This window comes from Rana temporaria, chromosome 3, assembly GCF_905171775.1.
Source record: "Rana temporaria chromosome 3, aRanTem1.1, whole genome shotgun sequence".
Lineage (NCBI taxonomy): Eukaryota > Metazoa > Chordata > Amphibia > Anura > Ranidae > Rana > Rana temporaria.
Genome location: NC_053491.1, coordinates 55,425,459 through 55,447,179, shown reverse-complemented (window position 1 = coordinate 55,447,179; position 21,721 = coordinate 55,425,459). Strand labels below are relative to the sequence as shown.

General features: G+C 44.2%; 1 protein-coding gene across 4 annotated transcripts in view; it reads right to left on the bottom strand.

Moving 5' to 3' along the window:
- TRPM7 (transient receptor potential cation channel subfamily M member 7) overlaps positions 1-21,721 on the bottom strand; it is a 190,026-nt gene that overhangs the window by 87,753 nt on the left and 80,552 nt on the right. For all 4 annotated transcript variants that reach the window (XR_005747851.1, XM_040342596.1, XM_040342595.1 and 1 more), the window contains 8 exons: positions 13,546-13,618; positions 12,869-12,969; positions 11,168-11,302; positions 8,837-8,890; positions 3,818-3,958; positions 3,126-3,260; positions 530-807; positions 116-344 (listed from right to left, as the gene is read on the bottom strand). Coding sequence is in view for 3 of the 4 variants with exons in the window: in XM_040342596.1 (XP_040198530.1) it covers positions 116-344; positions 530-807; positions 3,126-3,260; positions 3,818-3,958; positions 8,837-8,890; positions 11,168-11,302; positions 12,869-12,969; positions 13,546-13,618 (1,146 nt within the window). In the remaining variant the exon portion in view is untranslated. The remainder of the gene's footprint in view (positions 1-115; positions 345-529; positions 808-3,125; positions 3,261-3,817; positions 3,959-8,836; positions 8,891-11,167; positions 11,303-12,868; positions 12,970-13,545; positions 13,619-21,721) is intronic.

The following is a 21,721-nucleotide window of genomic DNA, read 5'->3' as shown; positions in this document are numbered from 1 at the left end:
TATATAATACTTAATATAGGTCTACTTTTAATTATAAAAGACAAATGTTAAAATTATCTAGCACAACATTTAATCTGTTTACTGAAGAAACATTTGATAAGGTTGCATAAAGTACCTTATACCAGGAATTCTTCCTCATGTTTAACCTTCCCATCCACATATCTGACAGCAGCATTTGGGTACAAGTGTGGGACACAAAATTGCGGAGCCTTGATGATACAGCTAGTTTCAGGCAGGTGGAATTGCTCCAGTTTTTAAGCTCATAAGTGAGGAGCTTCATTGCCATTGTTTCATCCTGTTTGAAGGCTTGATCCAGCAGGTCAACCGCCAGTTGTCCAAATTCACTACAATAAGCAAAAAATTGTATATGAAATTGTCCCATCAAAGTATTCAAGCGGCTGTAAACCTCAGACATATGAACAACACAAGCAAGCAGGTATGTTGTTTCTATTGTAGAAGAGACTTTAGTGTCGCCTTAACATAAGACTGCAAAATATAAAACAACTTGAACAATTATGGTTTAGAATACCTTGAATGCTCCTTCATTTCCTCCGAGGTGTCATCCACAACGTCACTCTGCTTTGCTTCATAGGCCATGGAGCGGCACATTTTGCATGCTACAAGAGCTTTTGCCATGGACTCCTCCCCATGCTGCCAGAAAAATAGGGCCATTTTCTGTCTCTTCATTAGGATTGCCCAAACCAACAGCTCATTAAATGGGTAAGGAAAGCGTTTCATTTCTGGATCATCAATATCCACAATCTCATCTTTAACCCTTTTCTTCTTCATGTCATCTATGGAGGCATCCTGCAAGAAAACATACAGCATGAGGTAAAAACACCAACAGGGTCCTTTTTAATAGCTGAAGATTAGCCAATAGTCACCCAACTTTAGGACTCAACCAGGGGTGGACTGACCACTTGGGCACTTCTGGAGGGCCCATGAGAGGCTCTGTCCGGGTACCTTTATTGAAGGGGTCAGCAACCCGGTGGCACACAGCAGCACTTTGGAAGGCATGCGATAGCCACACATAAAAGCCAGCCAGCAGCTGCATACAGGAAGAGCAGTGCGGCTGGTTCATGTCCACCTCTTTTCCTGCAGAGTCTGTTCTGCCCTTCTCAATGTGTACAGAAGCAGTCGGATTCCCCAGGCAGCTCTCCCTTTAAAATGGCAATTAGCATTTTAACACTAATTACTGTTGTGGGCTTATGGCCAGGCTTTTCTGATTGATGGTACAGTGTACACTTGATGTCTCTCAGTGCCTCTCTCCCTCAGCAGCTCTGCCCCTGGCTCAGGCTGTAGGGGAGACCATTATATCACGACCGTTCATGCAAAATTATCCAAAGAGACAAGCATGAAAATTTTCTTGTGCGATACCAGAATGGATGATTTTGTTTAATCAGTACAGTAGTCGTCCGAAAAAAAAAAAAAAAACCACAGATGACCAAGACCACGCATGCTTGCAAACAAAGGAATACATTACAATACAACACATTACATTCTGAAGTTGTATTCGACGTACAAGAATTTCTGTAAGTTAAAGCGGAGGTCCGCTCAAAAAAAAAAAAATGAATGAAAAGCCAGCAGCTACACATACTGCTGGCTTTTAATAATAGTACACTTACCTGTCCAGGAGTCCAGTGATGTCAGCACCACAGCTCATGTTTCCATCAGCTGTTGGGTGCTGTCCCATCATTGCGGGTAAGGGAACCCGGCAGTGTAGCCTTACAGCTTCACGCCGAGAACCATACTGCGCATGCACGGGGCCCCGCTCCTCTCTCCTACTGGCCCGGTGACGGAGGGAGGAGGAGGGAGCCCCGCGGTGATGTCATGGGCCATGGCGCAGACTCCCAGAAGTGGGAACAGGATACACGTCTCCCCCCCTTAGGGTGCAAATTGTGGCACTGGAGGGAGAGAGGAGACAAATGAGCGGAAGCTCCACTTTTGGGTGGAACTCCACTTTAAGTAACCTCTTCAATAGGAGACTAGAATATGAAAAAAAAAAATGAAAAAAAAAACAGATGATCATTTGTCGAATATACACCCCGTGTGTAAGAAGAGGCTTTACTGAGGTTAGAGATCACAGTGGGATTGTATAGCAGTTTTAGGGGTCGTTGGACACCTCAATATCCGCAAGCTGCTTCCAATTGGTAGGACGCCTGCTGATTACAAGTAGCAGATGCCACCCTTATTTGATCAAAGCAACTTTTTGTTCAGCGGTCATCAGATTTACCATTGCAACTTTTTATGGAACTGTGCACTATTAGATCTCAATGGAGGAGGCTTGTAACAGTCGAAGGGGTCTGTGGGCACTGCAGTATCTGCAGGCTGCATCTGATTGGCAGGATGGCCCCTGATTGCATGTAGCAGATTATTCCCTTATCAGATCATCCAACTGTGGGCACCCCAATACTTGCAGGTTGCTTTTAATTGGTAGTATGCCCTCTGATTGGAATCAACAAATTTCACCTTTACCTGAGCAACGATGGCAACTTGGAAAAGGTTGTGTTGCAGTGGTGTGTAGAAATTGTTGGGGTTTATAGACACCCCAGTATCTGCGGGCTAGTTCTGGTTGTCAGGCTGCCCATGAGGCCATCCTTCTGTGATTGTGCATTGCAACTGTAAGTTTTTGGTACATTATGGTAATGTACAATTGTTGCATTTTTAATGCAAATTATTAAACATTTCATTTTGAACATAGTGTAGAGAAATTCTGTGACAAACACATGTAATGTGGGCAGTGCAATATGTAGGTGGGGCTTTGTGTGGGTGTGGCTTGAGTGTGGGCAGGGGCACAGGGGGCTCCATGATCTCCTATTGCCTGGGGACCCCATGAGATGTCAGTCTGCCTCTGGACTCAACCCCCTCAAACGATATCTTAGGCTTTACATGATTTAACTTTATGGTTTTCATCACATTAAAAATGCTACACCTGCTGAAACAGGAGGAGCAAGACCCCATATGTGGAAGGAGCAGGCCCAGCGTGTCTAGTGGGAAGATTTAATATATTTAGGAATCAATAGGTAATAGTTTAGATTACAATCCCTAACACACAATAAAATAAAGCACTGAACAATAAAAAAAGAAAAGCAAACTCCCTTATCTTAACAGCTAAATTGCATTACCTTTGGTTTGTAAGGCTGTGCAGTTTTGATAAAGTGATTGTGCCTCATCCTCTCCTTTTTATCTGCTCGGTTTCCAAATGAATCATGCGTTTTACGCATTTGAGGTGTATTGCTTGAAGTGTTTCTCCCAGAACGCTGGAAAAAATAAATTTGTAAAAGCTGACGTTAACCGAGAAACTTGTACTATGGGTCACAGGCACCCCAGAAACGTAGCCGTGATCCATAATTACGTATAAATTATTTTCAAAGCAATCTAAGTTTTAACCAGTTTACTGCCACCATCACATGGCATACGTCAGCAGCAGCAGGGGCAATTGGCAACAGCAAGGGGTGTAAAATCTGACCAACTGACCGCCAACAGCAAACTGCCAGCTGTCAGGTGGAAGAAATTGGGCGATTGTCCGATCGCTTCCCTGCAACCCCAGTATATTCACTCCATTAGCTTCAATGAAGGGATAAAAAGACCCTTGATGTTACATTAGTGAGAACCTGTCACAAAACAGTATCACATAGGGCAACAAAAGTCCCCTAAATAAAAAAAAGTAATCTTTAGGCCTAAAATTATTATTTCACATGCAAAAACAGCTCTGGCAGCAAAAGTGATTCCATTAATTCCAGCAACAACCACCGTTGAAACCAGAATAGGTAGTAAGGAATGAGTTTTATCCAAGTTACCCCAATTTGCAACCTACCCGGTTTCCCGCAAGAAGATTGTTGTAGATGAGTCGAAAGCGTTTTCTTGTATAAGTGCATCTATAGGTTCCTCCCATGAGATATTCAATGACTAGGCCCACATCAATCAGCGTAATTTTATAGTCTGGGGGAAGGTTACCCTGCAACCCATAAAACAAGTTAAAATAAATATAAACCATTAGAGGTTAAAAGCAGTAATGCCATTGTACCTTTAAGGAGCATCCAAACACAACCTAAAAGTGAATCTGCAGTAAAAAAAAAAAATAATAATAAATAAGATAATCTTGTATGATTGAAGGCATCATAAGATGCAGTGCATTTTAACATCAGATCTTCCAGATCAGTGGTCTCAAAGCACCGGCCCGCGGACCAGTTATAAATGGCCCGCAGGCAGGGCGGAAGTGTGGGGAGCAAAGAGGAAAAAAAATGTTTTTTAATTTTTTTTGTGAGCTGGCGCCATCTGGTGGTGAGCCGTTGGTATTACAAGTTATTTCCACCAGATGTGAGCTGGCGCCATCTGGTGGTGGCCGTTGGAATTATAAGTTAAGCATTACAAGTTAAACAGCAGTTCTAATGTCATTTTACTAATGTCACTATTTTTTCACTGCCATCTTCTTCCCTCTAATTAGAACCCCCAAACATTATATATATTTTTTATCCTAACACCCTAGAGAATAAAATGGCGATCGTTGCAATACTTTCTGTTACACCGTATTTGCGCAGCGGTCTTACAAGCGCACTTTTTTGGGAAAAAATTACACTTTTTTTAATTAAAAAATAAGACAACAGTAAAGTTATCCCCATTTTTTTTTTAATATTATGAAAGATAATGTTACGCCGAGTAAATTCATACCCAACATGTCACGCTTCAAAATTGCGTCCGCTCGTGGAATGCCGACAAACGTTTTTACCCTTTAAAATCTTCATAGGCGACGTTTAAAAAAATCTACAGGTTGCATGTTTTAAGTTACAGGGGAGGTCTAGTGCTAGAATTATTGCTCTCGCTCTACCAATCGCGGCAATACCTCACATGTGTGGTTTGAACACCGTTTACATATGCGGGCGCTGCTCGCGTATGTGTTCGCTTCTGCGCACAAGCTCGTCGGGACGGGGTGCGTTTTCTGGCTCCTAACTTTTTTAGCTGGCTCCTAGATTCCAAGCAAATTTGTCAAACCCTGACTTACACCAGTGCTGGTGGTAATAATGCGCTCGCTGACACCAGTGCTGGGGGTTAATAATGTGTTCGCTGACACCAATACTGTTGTTTTTGAAGTTTGAAAGTTTGCATGCGGCCCCCCATGGCATATGAAAACTTGTCTTGTGGCCCTCAGGTAATTTGAGTTTGAGACCCCTGTTCCAGATCAATCCAGCAGCCTCCCCAAAAGCAGCTACAAAAAGAACTTTCTAAAATTCAGCATAAACACATTTCCTGCCTGCATACCACAATAGCTTAGTTCCCAAGCAACCTACTGGCCAATTCCAGCAATAGCATTATGTAAATCAGGGTTACCCAAAAGATCCAACTTTAAAAGAATTGGATAAAAGGAAAGTGGCGCGTTATTAAAAGGTATACCTTAGTACTACTCAATGGTTCCTTCTGCCTTCGCAAATTGAATAATAACAGTCACATTCCACCTATGCAGCTTTCCAGGATATTTGGCTGCAATTATACCAGCAAGACGGTTATCCGCAGAGCATGGTAGGCAGCAGCAGGGAAAAACATAAACATACTTACCAAGAACACTCTTTATAAGGACTTTGTGCTTCTAGCTTATCCTAATTTCAACCAGAGTTTAGAGCAAGCAAAATGCAAAGCACTGGTTGTTTTTTACTGGCTTACAACATTCACATTTAATGGTGTTTAATAGGGTTGCACCAATACTAGTATCGGTGCCGATACCAAGCATTTGTAAAAGTACTTGTACTCATGCAAACGGTCCGATGCCTAATCAGATACCTGGGAAGCCTCAAAGATAAAATCGGTGTGGCGGGGGGGGGGGAGGAGGAGTTACAAGCACTTATCTCCCTGCGTGGCTTTTAATAAAGCAGCTGCTTCTCCTTTCCCACCTGCCGCTTTCAGCTGCTCTATTGAAATCCACAAAGGGAGATTGGCGATTGCAACTCCTCCCACCACCGCACAGATCACCCCTGACTGTCCCGCGTCCTCTTCTGGGTCCCCGTCCGTGTTCTCCTTCAGGTGCCCCCCCTCCCAGATTGGTCAGGCTGGAGAGCGTTGGATTGAGTTGGTAAATAGGTCATTTATCGGTGCCTTCCTTTTCTGAATGCACAGAGTCAGTGATTACTGACTCTGTCCATTCATAACTGATCAGAGTAAACAGTGGTTATGATGCTCCAGTTTATGAATGAACAGGAGCCTCTGTCCCCTGTCCATTCATCTTCAGCTGAGGCTGCAGAGAAAGGGACTGGGGAATCTGTGTTTAGTCCCCTTTCTTGTCTCAAAGGGGAGATGTCAGGGGTTAGACACCCAAGGCCACCCCCCCAAACAGGGCTGATAAAAAAAAAAAAAGAAAGAATTGTAATAAATATTTAAAAAAGTTAAAATTGTAAATAATAATAATAATAATAATAATAATAATTAAAAAAAAAAAACACTGACACTTACCCCCCTCCGACCCCACCAAAGAAAGTATTGTAAAAATAAATAACAAAAAATATATAAATTGTAAAAAATAATAAAACAATTGTAAAAAATTAAAAATTCTAAAAAAAAAAAATCAAATAAAAAGACTAATGATACAGTTCACGCCTCATCAGTGCCACCTATCAGTGCCACTGTCACATGGCATATTTTAAAAAAAATGCATCGGTAATCGGCATCGGTGAGTACTTGAAAAAAGTATCGGTACTTGTACTCGATCTTAAAAAAAAGCAGCATTGGTGCATCCCTAGTGTTTAATTAATCATTAAAACGCTAGGTGAAAAGTGGCAACTGATTAAATGTTTTTTTTTTTTTACTGATCTGAATGGTATATGGACACCTCACAGGCTGCTTCAGGCCAACCTGCCCTCAATCTATCCATTACAATATACTGTATGTGCTCCTACTAGGGAGGCTCTCCAAATGTAGTTAGTACTGCAGATAATACTGGGGTGCTTTGCCGGGGCCTCTGCAGCGTACGCCTGTATTTGTAAATGTGTGTAAACATAACTCCTGTTAACGTGAACTGTTAAGACAGGGACAATTTGGTTTGTTGCAGGCTAGTTGGTAAGTTCAGCTGGAAGTTTTTCTTGGTTTTTGTTTGACATGCTACGGAATAAAGCCGGCCATACAGGGATTAAAATTCCAGCTGATATTAGTTACTGATCAACTTCTGTACAACCAGATAAATGCTGATCGATCAGCTCTGCTGGATAGAGCAGGCAGAGCTGATCATTGTATCCTGATGACGGTCCCCCCATCCTCAGAAGACAACCATTAACCCTTTGAAAAGCTGACCCAGCTGGCCAGCTTAACTCCATTTTTTTAATCTCCATTTTTTTTTAAAACAAATTATCTCTCACTTTTATTGAATATAAAAATGACAAGATTTATTCTGAACAATGTTGACCATAGCAAATCCTACAGTACAAGTTCTCAAACCGCAAAAGGTAATTTCAAACAGCAAATGGGCCATATGCACAAGAAATTATCGTCCTATTGCCTCAAACTATCCTTTCTCCTACCAGGTTAAAGTGCCTACTTTCCCATTATTAAAGCGGAGTTCCACCTAAAAATGGAACTTCCGCTTTTCAGAATCCTCCCCCCCCCCTCCTTCGGTGTCACATTCGGCAACTTTCAGGGGGGAGGAGGGAGCAGATACCTGTGTAATCCAAGTATTTGCTCACACTTCCGGGCATATGCCATGTCCGGCGCCTTCTCCATCCCATCCCCTCACTGTCTTCTGGGAGACACACAGGTCTCAGAAGACAGCAGGGAAAAGTGGGATCACGCATACGCAGTAGAGAACCAGGAAGTGAAGCCACAAGGCTTCACTTCCTGATTCCCTTACCAAAGATGGCGGCGCCTCTACCCGAGAGCCAAGGGACAGATCAACTTCGGGTGCAAACATCGCAGGCGCCCAAGACAGGTAAGTGTACATATATTAAAAGTCAGCAGCTGCAGTATTTGTAGCTGCTGACTTTAAAAAAGTCTTCTTTAAGTCCCTTCATTATTAGCATATCACACTAAAAGGGTAGTTTAAAGTAAGAATCCAAACAAAGATGGGCATAAATTAAACCACCAAAACGATTCTACTGATTTCCACATAATAGTACATCATTCTCATGGCTGATGTTATTCTTCCAGTTAATAAACAGACTATTAAATGCATAGAACTCTTCCCATGGTCATCCACATAAGCAAGGTTTTTATCTATCTATAGGCACCCATTTTCTATATTTGACACAGATATCTGTATTACATTCATAGTGCTAAAAAAAAAAAATCTGAATACTTTTCAATACATTTTCAATTTTACTTGTAAATGATATAACAGATGTAAACAATGATATTAATGTGTATTAAAATTATTATTTTTTTATGTATAGTATGCAAGTATAATGTATTTGAGCACAACCATATTACTGCTTCGGTTCCTGCTTTGCAGGATATGCATGGCTATTCTTTCTGCATCTTATCACAAAGTCTGCCAACCCACTGAAAGCATGTGCTGCCTCTGTACGGCTGATGTGATTTCAAAAAGCTAAGATGAGGTAGAATAAAAAAATAGAGCAATCTCAAAAACCACAAATCAAAATGTGTGCCTACTAGTAAAGCACCATACCTTCCCTTCCAACAGCCCAATGTTTAGATACAGCTGGCCAACTCTTTTGAATATAAAGAAAAGTGCAGAACAAATGCATTGGATGTCTCCAATTTAAAGAAAAAAACAAAAAAACAAACAGAAAGAATGAATGATGGCTGGTAAACAAACAACAGTAAATGTGGTTTGTCACTCATTTGAGATGTACTCTAATATTCTAGAACAAAAACTAACAGGGAAGAATGTTAAATTTACCTGTTTTACGTCTCGGACAAGATGGAACAGAGTTGGGTTAGTAGGACCTTGTTTCTTTAATGAAAAAAAAAAAAAAAAGAAGACATACAGGTGAGTAATGTTATGACTTAGGTTAATAAATGCCAATATTTCAGATGTTTAAAATGATAATTATTTATTTTCTAATTTAAGGATGTGTGAAAGAGTATTAAAGTGATGAACAGAGTGGAAAATGATTTGTTTATAGTTTGAAGTGATACTAAACGGTTTGCAATTTTTTTTTTTTTTTTTAAATAACAAACATGTCATACTGTGCAGTTCGTTTTGCACAGAATGGCCCAGGGCCACCAGTTCTGGTGTCCCACGGCGGCTCCTCCCTCTTGTGGGTGAGCTCCTGAGTCATACACTCACGGTGGGTGCGCTCCTGAGTCATACACTCACGGTGGGTGCGCTCCTGAGTCATACACTCGCGTTCAGTGACGCCGAGTGTATGACTCTGCCCAGCGTAATTGGATTTGATTGACAGCAGTGGGAGCCAATGGCTGTGCTGCTATCAATCTATCCAATTAAAGCCGGGACTCTGTGCGGAGAAGGATGGCGGGGACGTGCCCACGGAAATTTGGGTCTCAGGTAAGTAAAACGGGGGGGGGGGGGGCTGGACACTGCAAGGATGCATAGAATGCAGTAAGGTGAAAAAACACGAGGGTTCACAACACCTTTAAGGCAGAGGTAGGCAACCTTAAAGAGGTGGAGCTCTACCTAAACAACATGGGAGAAGTCAAAATATCACCGGACACAGTGTTGCCTCCTCACATCTGATTTAAACCTAATTGCCATACTACCGTGCCGCAATCACGTGCACTACGCAGCAATCATGGGTTAAAACAGGTGGAGACACCACTTGTCAAACACACTCGGATCACTTTTTAGAGAAGCAGCAGTGCCTGCTGTGCTTGTGAATGAGCGCTCAATTGCATTCCGTAGCAGCGGCCTCATTCCTACGTAAAGTTGGGGGGTGGTAAAACCCTACAGTTGGGTTTACCATCCCCAATTCCTACCCCCTAATGTTTTCATTGGCATTGACAAAGCACACGTTCATGTTAATGTTGATCCACGTAGATACTGTGTGGCTGGTGCCCATATTTTTCAATATCCTAAACTGGCATTTTCTGTGCACTCCAGGTGCTTCAGGCACTATTTCAATATGATTGAGTGTAAAGTGAGCATTTTGTTATTGACTGATTTTGGTCAAACTCCTTTTCAAACCTTAAGTTTTGGTACTTCTTAGCAGGTCCCTGCTGTATCCTATCTTTTAAAAGGGTACCTGTATGATGGTTCTGCAGAAATGAATTGAATTCTATTTCTAGTTTCAGGCTGCCTCAGTTGCCTGCAATTCCAGAATGCTTTGTAAAGAAAGTTGTAAACATAGCATGCATTGTGGCTGTGTCGCCCCTTCCCTGCACTTTTCTTACTGGCTAGTGAGGCCACCTATCACCCTTCAGGATGTTGACAGCGGAGGAGCTACAGAGCTCCTTTGCAACCACCGGTGACAATTTATTTTATAGAGTAGCAGTAAACCACTGTACAGACTTCTTTTAAAGAGAGCCTGTCTTTGCCTAAAATGTTTCAAATGTTCAAACGTCAGTGGTAAGTAGAGGACTTAAAAAGGATCTTCAGACTACTTCCCATTCATTTTTTTTTTTTTTCCTCGTCATCTGCTTACCTTCAGGCAATGTCTACACAGTTTGGATACTCACCCAGCCCCCCGATCAGCGGCACATATTCTCCTTTCCTTCCTTCCCTGCATGGCTCTGTTTAACCACCAGGAGCAAAGAGAAATGCCCAGTACTTTCAGGTTTGGGGAATATGTGAGGTTATCCCCTTCCCCCTACATGACAGCATTGGTGATTGGCCGTTCAGGCACTCACATGGAGGTGGAGAGAAAATCCCCAGCACTGTATGAGCTCCAAATTGTGACTTTAAACTCATGCAGGAATTGCTCTCTTCATTCCAGTGGTTAAATGATTTGGGGAAGGGGTGAAAAGAAGAGTAGAACATACAACCGGGGAGGGCACAGCTCTTTCATCAGTATGGGCAAAGGTCTCTCTAAGGAGAAGTACTCAAAGGACCGCAGTTACATTGGCATGACATTGCAAAACCAGAAGGCAGCAATTTGCTTAACACTGGCATGTAGAGGATGCTGTATCTAAATACAAGAGAGCAAAACGCACAAAAGCAACCTAAGTTTTCTTCAAGAATTATGTGCTACTCTATTAAAAAAAAATAAAAAAACATTTGCAAAGTAAAAAAACAGATTCACTGTTCAAAATATAAAATAATTGCCACACTTACAATGTTATACAGCTCTTCCAGTCTAAGGATTGTAAGAAACTTGTGCATGCTGACACCGTTTTCTATGAGAAGTTTGACAAAGCCAACCCTGTCCATTACAAGTGCATCCAGCATGGCTTGTTCCAAAGAACCAACCTGAGGAAAAATGTGATAAACCAGTTACCCAAGACAGAGAGCCCAGAAACACATTACTTAAAGAAATTCCTGAAGGGTACAAAATAAAAAAAGCCATACATAGATCAAAATTCACCTGGTTCAGCAGGATCGGCTGAATTTTTGATCCATGCATGGGCACTGTGCTTGTACAGAAGTGGATCTACCGATCCACTTCTTTACAACCAGATACTGTCAGATTTCCCTGCTCAATCAGTGCCTGAAGGCTTTAGACTGCAGCGCTGATAAGTGTATTTTGACAGCAGGGAAGTCTCCCCACTGTCAGGATACAATGACACATCAAGGTGAGTTGAATAAAAAAAACAACACAACAATGTGTTGGGCAGCTTAGCTCACACACAAAAAGGATGAAGGCAGACTATTTCATATTATTAATTCATTGATCGTTAGGGACAGTACAAAATAAAAAAAAGCAAAAATGAAAACACATTTTACATACTAAAGGTTATAGGTCGGGTTTACTGCTGCCAACAGGGGGACAGGAAACTAGTAAACAAAAGCATTGTAGGCCAGCCCAGGATAACCCATCCTACACTCACTATCCTTGTGATAACCTTTAGAGAAGGAAAGGCTTCCCCAGTATTAGGCCTGAGGTGGTGATCACACCAAGATAGGGAAATACTTGCTTGGCTGGATAGGTGCATGGAGAATTGGACGAATGGTCCCGCCTCAAAAGGAGACTACCATAAGGCCTAGAACTATCATGTAGAATTCTAGATAGGCATCTTGGATGTCCACAGATGCCATGTTTTCCACCCCGTCACCTACAGGCAATTAACAACATTGCGGAGTCCATGCAAAGTTTTGGCATTTAAATTTAATCTGTTCATGGGTTTTAATGTGAATGGGGGAATCCCTGCCGCTGCGCTATTGTATTCTGACAGTGGGGAGACTGATCAAGAGAAAAAAGTTCAACAGGCTGGTTGTACACAAGTTGATCCAAAGATTGATTTGTGTACAACCTGCCTGCTCATACATGGATCGAAATTCAACCGGTCCCTGCTGAACCAGCCACATTTCGATCCATCTATAGCCGGCTTAAATTTTGGTCTTCATTTTTTTTCTTTTTATTGCTGATGTTCAGTCCTACTGTAGGCAGCAGTATAATGCAACAGCATCTGAATTTCTGTGCTTCTTAGGCTACATACACACTTTTATCAAGCACTTCCATCTCCATTTAGAAGGGGGGGGGGGGAGGGATGAGGATATGTAGTGCTTCTCAACCACCAGCTATCCAAATAGTGCAATGTCAATCTCATTGAATGTTGCCAGCGCTACAGAATCAGTGTCTGAGATGTGTTCCCAAAATTCATAGTACTGTAGTCTGTACAGCCAGCTGAGTTCAGAGAAGACATTAGGGATGTCCACACTGCAAAACTGGTGAAACAATTAAAATAAACAGGCCACCCCCAAAGAGAGAAGGACGTACTTTCTAAACCCACCATGCAAAGAGACCTTTAAAGTATGTAAATGTCTTCTCAAGCAGAAACAATACAAAAATGGTTATATGTATGAAGCCATTCCTACCAGCCATTGTTGTCCATAGACAAAAACATGACTTTTAGCGATGTCTACTCTATCCCATGCTAAAGTTAATACCAGTTGATCTAAAGCAGAAGCATTTGTTCCTAAGAAAAAAAAATAAAAAGTATGTTAGTACCAAAACAACAACATTTGGGCATATAGACCTATATATAATATCACATCCACACACCATGCATTTTCAAAAAGCTAAGAATGTATAGGATTAAATCATACTTGGTTTTGTAGGTGTGGGTAATACTCTGCTTACTAAACTATATTTCGATTAAAAAATGTGCTACCTGTGCAGTAATCTAAGAAAAATACAGAGCTATAAAATAAACCTTTACCAAACCAATTAGGGTTTTCTATACATTTCTGCCATTTAGACATACTTTAGATAAAGATGGGGCAATAGGTACATCTTAAGGTGGGGTACACATAAGCCGGATGACAGGAGACATGTGTCGGTTAAAAAAAAACAAAAAAAAAACAGCCCACATTCAGCCCGTGTGTATGTCGATCTGTCCGACATTTGGCCGGCTTGTGGGTTGAATGGAAAAAAAGCTACAGTGTGTACCAGGCTTACCAAGAATAGACCAATTTCACCTCTCTTGCAGTAAATGATGAGAGGGTCAGCCAAATTTATGCCAGTCCTAAGACAATAGAAAAATGACAATAACCTTTTAAGAGCGCAGTCAGTATTGCAACATCGATGTCCTGGTGTTCATCTGATCCAATGTGAAACACGGTGATCTGTTTACGATAAGCCAGTTTTTAATATTGTTAATTTTTATCTTTGAGGACAGCTAAAATGAAACAAAGTAAAATCGTAAAAGGTGCTTGGATGCAGAAGACGAAAAATAAACATCATAATATTAAGGTTTAGGGCCCTTTCACATGATTTCTAGTTCTGCCTGTGAGTTTTTTCAGACGATCCGGCTGGAAGATCCATGTGGTTCTATGGGCAGGCTGATGTAAAACAGACCCTCCAGGTCCAAGAAAAAAAAAAAAAAAAAAAACAACAACATTAAAAAGGACTGTGTCATCTTTCATTTTTCCAGACCTAAATGTAATGGAAAACACTTTTAGAGCCATCACAAGTTCGCCCCTGTCCACTGTGTAAATGCAGACACATACTGAACGAACAGGTTTGGATGTAAAGTGCCACCTATCCCATTCAATAGGGAATCTGCTCACATATCCCACGCTGAATGGAGTGGGCAAAGCGCATGTGAAAGGGCCCTTAGTTGTTACCAGATGGACAAATGCAAGTATGCATCGGAAGCTTTTCAGTACCCACCGGTTACCGTGCTGAAAGTGAGCAGGGAGAGCGCTCTCAGCATGGTCATTTGTTTACACAGGGCCACATTTTTGCGGATGCTCCGCGTTAAAAGCTCACCCACCAAGAGGTCACATATATGTATATGGCTGGCGGAAAGCGGGTAAGTATTAAGCAGCGGCAGATGAACAGTCTGCCTGATGGTTCCTGTACCTTTCTGGGGCCAACATCATCTGGCAGAGCTTGGTGTGGAACCAGTGGAATCTCTCCACTAAAAAGTAACTGCTGACACCAACAATCTTTTATGCAATTTGTAAAGGTGGCATTCTAACAAAACGGGCATCAATGTAAGGAGCATTTTTCTACCACCCCCTCCCCCAATGTAAGGGACATTCTCCCTCCCGCTGAGCACCAATGTAAGGGAGAATTTAATCTTCCAACCACCAATGTAAGGGGGCCCTACCAGGACCACCAATGTTGTGGGGTCTTTACCGCTAATATGAGGGGAAACATTTTTACTGTCTGCTTTTCTTTTTTTGCCCGTTTCCTTCATAATAAGTTTTATGATTCTGAAAATAGATTTCCTGTATAGAACGGGGGTTTGAAAAACAAAATATCCATGTTTGTATCAAGCCTAGGTACACCATATTCTTTTATATTTTTATTTTTGCTATTACCTAAAACCTTCCTGCCACACTTTAAAGTTTTAGCAGGTGTTCCTTGAGACCTTGAAATTATTTCAAGGGTTCCTCTGAGGCAGAGAGGTTGATTAAGGCTGCCTTATACTGTCCATACTTCGTTTTTAAACTATAAAATGTAGGACGCAAGAACAACGTTTAAAAATATAGATTATTAACCTAACATTTTACGGCCATTTCCATAATAACAGATCACCACCTAGAAATAATGGAATTGATTATGGAAGGAAATAGGGTGTTCAGTTTGCAAGAGAATTTTCCCTTTGCTTAATGAATGTGGTGAAAATTCACTTCACTATTTGCTTGCACGTGATTGGATGATGGAAATAAGCAGAGCTTCACCTCATTCATTGAGCAAATTCATTTGCAAAGTTAACAGCCTATAATGGGTTTAGCAAAACAACCCCAAAGTCTGACCATCTGTTAACCCCCCTGGCGGTATTCCCGAGCGTGACTCGGGGTGGATTTTTTCTGCTATAATCGGTATCCCCGAGTCACGCTCGGGGTAGATATGGAGAGCCTGCAGCGTGCGCTGGCTTACCTTGTCCTGGATCCAGCGATGCCACCGCGCTGTGTGAGCGAGCGGGACCTCGCTCGATTCACACAGCGTCCTCCTGTGCCGTCGATCTCCGTTCCCTGCGACGTTACGACGCACGGGAGTAGGGGTGCAACGGATCGTCATTGATCCGTGATCCGCACGGATCAATGACTTCGGATCGGCACACACGTGATCCGTGGTGTGCCGCGGGACTGCAGTGCAAAGCGGTAAAAAACACATTGAAATTGTCCCCGCTCTGTTTGCACACAGCCCGCCTGCTCCTAACCACGCTGTGATAGACAGAATGCGTGTCCAATGCGCTGATGTGTTTTGTCTATTACAACGTGGGCTTAGGAGGAGGTGGGGCTGTGTACGAGCAGGAGTGGAGACGTTTAAACATACGGGCGGTGAGTTCAGTTAGTTCCTAGCAAAAACAATGTGCTGCTGCCGTCCATCCGTTCCCCCCACACTTCTGCCTGCTGGCTCTGATAACCCCCCCCCCCCTCCCGTCCGTCCGTTCCCCCCCCCCCCCCCCCCAGCTGCAGTCCGTTCCCCCCCTCCCTCCCCCCAGCTGCCGTCCGTTCCCCCCCCCCTCCAGCTGCCTTCCGTCCGTTCGTTCCTCCTCCCCCAGCTGACGAGTCTCCTGTCCTTGCTGCAAATAGCACACAGTGAGATGGGTAAGCTATGCTCTTCCCATCTCAACTGTGAGGACTGTTTTTGGAGCTGACAGGGTTAACAAAGAGAACCTGTCACCTTCAATTGCTATGACACAGGGAATTGTTTTCTCTTGTGTAATAGCAATAAAGTTAAATGTAAAAAAAAATAAGAAATAATTCAATTAATAAAAAAATAAGTAATTAAAAAGTAAAGAAGAAGAAAAATATTAAAAATAAGAAAATTATACAAAAATTAAAAAAGTAAAAACAACAAGCTACAAAAAAAAAAAAAAAAAGTGATAATGTAATAAAAAAAAAAGAAGAAACAAAAAATATTTGAACTAACCGTGCCGCCCCTGCCATCCAACTGCTATTCTCCGGGGGGTGGTTCGGTTGGTGGGGAGGGGGTGCATTGCAAAACCTGGCCTTGGGGTGGCAGGGAAAGGAAATCCAGCCCTGCTGGCTGCCCTCTGACTTCGTCCACCCTGGCGAGGCGGCAATTTGGGGCACATTGAGGCGGCAATTTGGGGCACAGTGAGGCGGCAATTTGGGGCACAGTGAGGCGGCAATTTGAGGCACAGGGAGGCGGCAATTTGAGGCACAGGGAGGCTGCAAATTTTTTTTTTTGCTGATCCGAAAAATGATCCGATCCGTGACTCCTGATCCGAGGAACGATCCGAACCGTGAGTTTTTTGATCCGTTGCACCCCTACACGGGAGCGGAGATCGGCGCCAAATTCAAAAACGTAAACAAACACTATACATACAGTATACTGTAATCTTATAGATTACAGTACTGTATGTAAAAAATACACACCCCCCTTGTCCCTAGTGGTCTGCCCAGTGCCCTACATGTCATTTTATATAAAAAAACCTGTTCTTTCTTTCTGCAAACTGTAGATTGTCCATAGCAACCAAAAAAGGGATTTTTATTAACAGCTTACCTGTAAAATCCTTTTCTTGTAGTACATCACGGGACACAGAGCAGCATAGCCATTACATATGGGTTATATAGTGTACCTTCAGGTGATGGACACTGGCACTCTCCGACAGGAAGTTCCCTCCCTATATAACCCCCACCCATAGTGGGAGTACCTCAGTTTTGTAGCAAGCAATATGCATCCTAAAATTCCCCATAAGAGGGGTGGGAGCTCTGTGTCCCGTGATGTACTACAAGAAAAGGATTTTACAGGTAAGCTGTTAATAAAAATCCCTTTTTCTTTATCGTACATCACGGGACACAGAGCAGCATAGCCATTACATATGGGATGTCCTCAAGCAATGCTCCATGAGGGGAGGGAGACAACCAGAAAAAAACCAAACAGAAGGTGCCACCGGACAAGAGGAGATTAAACTGCGGCCCGGAGTACCGCCTGCCCAAAAGCTGAATCAGCGTTCCTCCTAACGTCCATTTGATAAAATTTTGCAAATGTGTGGACAGATGACCAGGTTGCTGCCCTGCAGACCTGAGCCATAGAGACCTGGTGATACGCTGCCCAAGAGGCACTTATAGCTCTAGTGGAATGAGCCTTAACCGATAAGGGTGGACTCTTCCCCTTCAGGCCATAGGCCTGTATAATCGTCTGCCTAATCCACTTAGAAATAGTGGCTTTAGACGCTGCCTGGCCCTTCTTGGGCCCTTCTGGCAGAATGAATAAGACGTCCGTCTTACGAATCTGGGCTGTAGCTTCCAAGTAAATCTTTACAGCTCTAACTACATCCAAGGAATGTAGTAACCTCTCTTCCTTAGAAGAAGGTTTTGGAAAAAATGATGGAAGAATCACATCTTGATTAAGGTGAAAATTCGACACCACCTTAGGCAGGAAGGACGGAAGCGGCCACAAAACGACCCTGTCCTTATGCAGTAATAAATAAGGTGCCTTACATGACAAGGCTGCCAACTCCGACACTCTTCTGGCGGATGCCATGGCCACCAGAAACACTAGTTTCCTAGTCAAAAGGACCAAAGGGATCGCGGACAAGGGCTCAAAGGGCTGCCTTTGCAAGGCCGATAGAACCAAATTTAGATCCCAAGGATACAGGGGAGCTTTAATCGGGGGATTCACCCGAATAACACCTTGTAAAAAGGATTTCATTAAAGAATGGGCAGCCAAAGGTCTCTGGAAGAAGACCGACAAGGCAGACACCTGCCCCTTGATTGTGCTGACCGCCAAACCTTTTTCCACTCCCAACTGTAAAAACTCCAGGATTCTCCCAATGGTATATTTGTGGGGATCCCATTTCCTGGTTTCACACCAGGTAATATAGGCCCTCCACACCCTATAGTATATTAACCTGGAAACTGGTTTTCTTGCGCTTATAAGGGTGGAAACGACCTGCCCTGAAAGGCCTCCGTTTCTGAGAATCAGGGACTCAGCCGCCAGGCCGTTAAATTTAGGGCCTGTAAGGCAGGATGGTAGAATGGCCCTTGTGAGAGGACGTCCGGACGTAGAGGGAGGACCCAAGGCTCCTCTACCGTCATCCTTTTTATCAAGGAGTACCAAGGTCTTCGGGGCCACGCTGGGGCCACTAGAATCGCTGGCTTGCGTTCCCTTTGAATTCTGTGAAGAAGACGGGGTAGCATCCATATTGGAGGGAAGGCATAGATTAGCGCAAACTGATGCCAAGGGCACACCAAGGCATCCGTCCCGCAGGCAAATGGATCCCTCGTTCGAGAGACAAACTTTACTACTTTGGCATTGAATCTGGACGCCATAACGTCCACCTCCGGAGTACCCCACTTCCGGCAGATGTCCTGGAACACTTCGGGGTGGAGGGACCACTCCCCTGGGGACATCTGTTGGCGGCTGAGGAAGTCCGCTTGCCAATTGTCCACCCCGGGGATAAAGATAGCTGAGATGCAGGGGACATGGGCTTCTGCCCATGAAAAGATCCGATCTACCTCCCTCTGGGCTGCCTGACTCCTGGTGCCGCCCTGGTGGTTTATATAAGCCACGGCAGTGGCATTGTCGGATTGTACCCTTACTGGGGAGCCCTGCAGAATCTCCGTCCAGCCCAAAAGAGCCAACCGAGCTGCTCTGATCTCCAAGACATTTATGGGTAGGGCTGATTCTGCCCTTGACCATTTCCCCTGTAGGGTTAAATCGTCTAGGACTGCACCCCAGCCCGATAGGCTGGCATCCGTGGTTACTATCCTCCATGAGGGGGGACTGAACGATCTTCCTTTCAGAAGATTTTTTGTGACTAGCCCCCAACACAGACTCTGCCTTACCGCATAGGGAAGAGAAAAGGGAAGATCCAAGGCCTGGAGTCTTTTGTCCCAGGCCGTGAGAATTGCTCTCTGTAGCCTCCGAGAATGGATCTGGGCATAGGGCACTGCCTCGAAGGTGGCCACTAGCTTTCCCAACAGGCGCATGCAGAGGCGTATAGATGGCCTTGTGCTGCTTAGGACTATCTGGATTAACTCCCTTATCGAGTCCACTCTGGACTGGGGCAGGAAGATCCGTTGTCGTCTTGTATCTAAAATCAGACCTAGATACTCCAACCTTCTTGTGGGCTGCAAGGCCGATTTGTCCCGGTTTAGAACCCAACCCAGGGACTCTAGGCAGTTTACTACTAGCAACACTGCCCAATTTAAGCCGGCCGCTGAGTGGTCGACTACCAGAAGATCGTCTAAGTAGGCCATGACCAGAATGCCCTGTTCCCTTAGGATGGCTAACACGGGGGCCAGGATTTTCGTAAAAACCCGAGGGGCCGTGGCTAGTCCGAACGGAAGAGCCACGAACTGATAATGCCGATAGTTTAGGGAAAAACGCAGAAACCTGTAATGGCCTGGGAAAATCGGAACGTGCAGGTACGCGTCCTTTATATCGATGGAGGCCAAGAACTCCCTTCCTTGAAGGGCGGCCACCACCGAGCGAATGGACTCCATTCGAAAGGACCGGACTCTTAAAAAGCGGTTTAATGACTTTAGGTCCAGTATAGGCCTGACGTCGCCGTTTGGCTTCGGGACAATGAAGAGGTTTGAGTAAAACCCTTGTCCTTGCTCCCCTGCTGGTACTTCCATAATCACTCCTTGAGATAGGAGTCGCTCTAGGGCGGACAGAAGTGATGCCTGCTTTTGAGGGTCGCCTGGAAGTCTTGACGCTTGAAAGTGAGGAGGGGGGAACTCCCGAAACTCCAGCTTGTACCCCTGAGTCACTGGGGACAGAACCCATTGGTCGGTAACTTTGGCCCCCCACAACTCCGAGAAGAACCGGAGTCTTCCCCCCACCCGAGAGAGTGGGGGCGCCCCTTCACAAGGCTGCCTTAGGGGCAGCCTTAACCGGCTTACGGTTCCACGGTCTCTTGTTCCCTGCAGCTTGCCCCTGTGGCCTGTTTGCAGCTGCGCGTCCAGGAGCCTGTCGATACTGCCTAGAGAATGAGGGCCCTGGGACTGGGGAGGTTGGACGCTTAAAAGAGGGACTCCGGAACCTTTTCTTAACCGGCAAGAGGGTGCTCTTACCACTAGAGATCTTTTGAATATATTTGTCAAGATCTTCTCCAAACAATCTCTCTCCCTGAAAGGAGAATCCTGCAAGGAGCTTCTTGCAGGGGGTTTCTGCAGACCAGTTTTTTAACCAAAGTAATCTTCTCGTGTGAACCAGAAACAGGGATAGGCGGGACGCCTGTTGGATTGAATCCTTGATAGCGTCTACCGCGAAACATAAAGCTCTGGGTAGGTCAGCCAAGTCCTGAGCCTGTTGAGCCGGGAGGTCCTTTAGGGCCTGCTTTGCCTGGTCCTTTAAAGCCTGGCAGACGCCAATGGCAGCTACGGCTGGCTGGACCACTGCCCCCGCTGTGGCAAAGGATGCCTTCAGTAAGGTCTCAAGTCTTTTATCCACAGGATCTTTGAACATGTGAATATTGTCCACTGGACACGTTAAAGCTTTATTGACACATGATATGGCTGCGTCAACAGTGGGGACAGCCCATTTTTTCGAAAACTCCTCCTCTAAGGGGTACATAACTGCGAACCTTTTAGGAGGCAAAAAAATCCTGTCTGGCTTAACCCAGTCCTGAAATATCAGGTCCTTTAACAAAGGATGAACCGGGAACACCGGGTTGGCTTGGGGCGCCTTTAGGGAGCCCAATGAGGACACAGCGGAAGCCAGAGGCTGAGGCAAAGGCATCTTAAAAGCTGACCGCACCATATCCGTTAAGGACTGAACCCACAGTTTTTCTGCGTGAGAAGCTGAAAAAGGTTCTTCTATAGTAGAATCCTCAGAACCTAAATGGTCCAGGTGATCCTCGGCCTGGTCTCCTGTATCTTCCAATTCCTCAGTGGAAAGGACATCTTCCTCAGGAGATTCAAACCTGGGAGACGGGGACCTAGCCCGCTTCTTCCCGGATAAAGAGGCCGTAATAAAAGCGGCCATCCTTTTTTCAAATCCACCCAAGGTGGAGGCTAACATCTCTTCCGTGACATAGGAAGGAGTTGGTTGAATAGGGCCAGCCGTAGCACCTAGCAACCCCCGATGGCTCACCCAGGGCAGCAACCTCCGGATCCTCCGGGGAAGTAGGGGCAGCTGGATTTTGGGGAATATCCTCCGAGCCCGATGGGGAACCCTTTGGCTTTTTAACACCTTTAGCATTTTTAGCGTTCCCTGCACCCTTAGGAGCCATAATAAACAAATCTGAGATACTCCGCTAATATACAACCAACTGTAATAGCTGGAGAAAAACA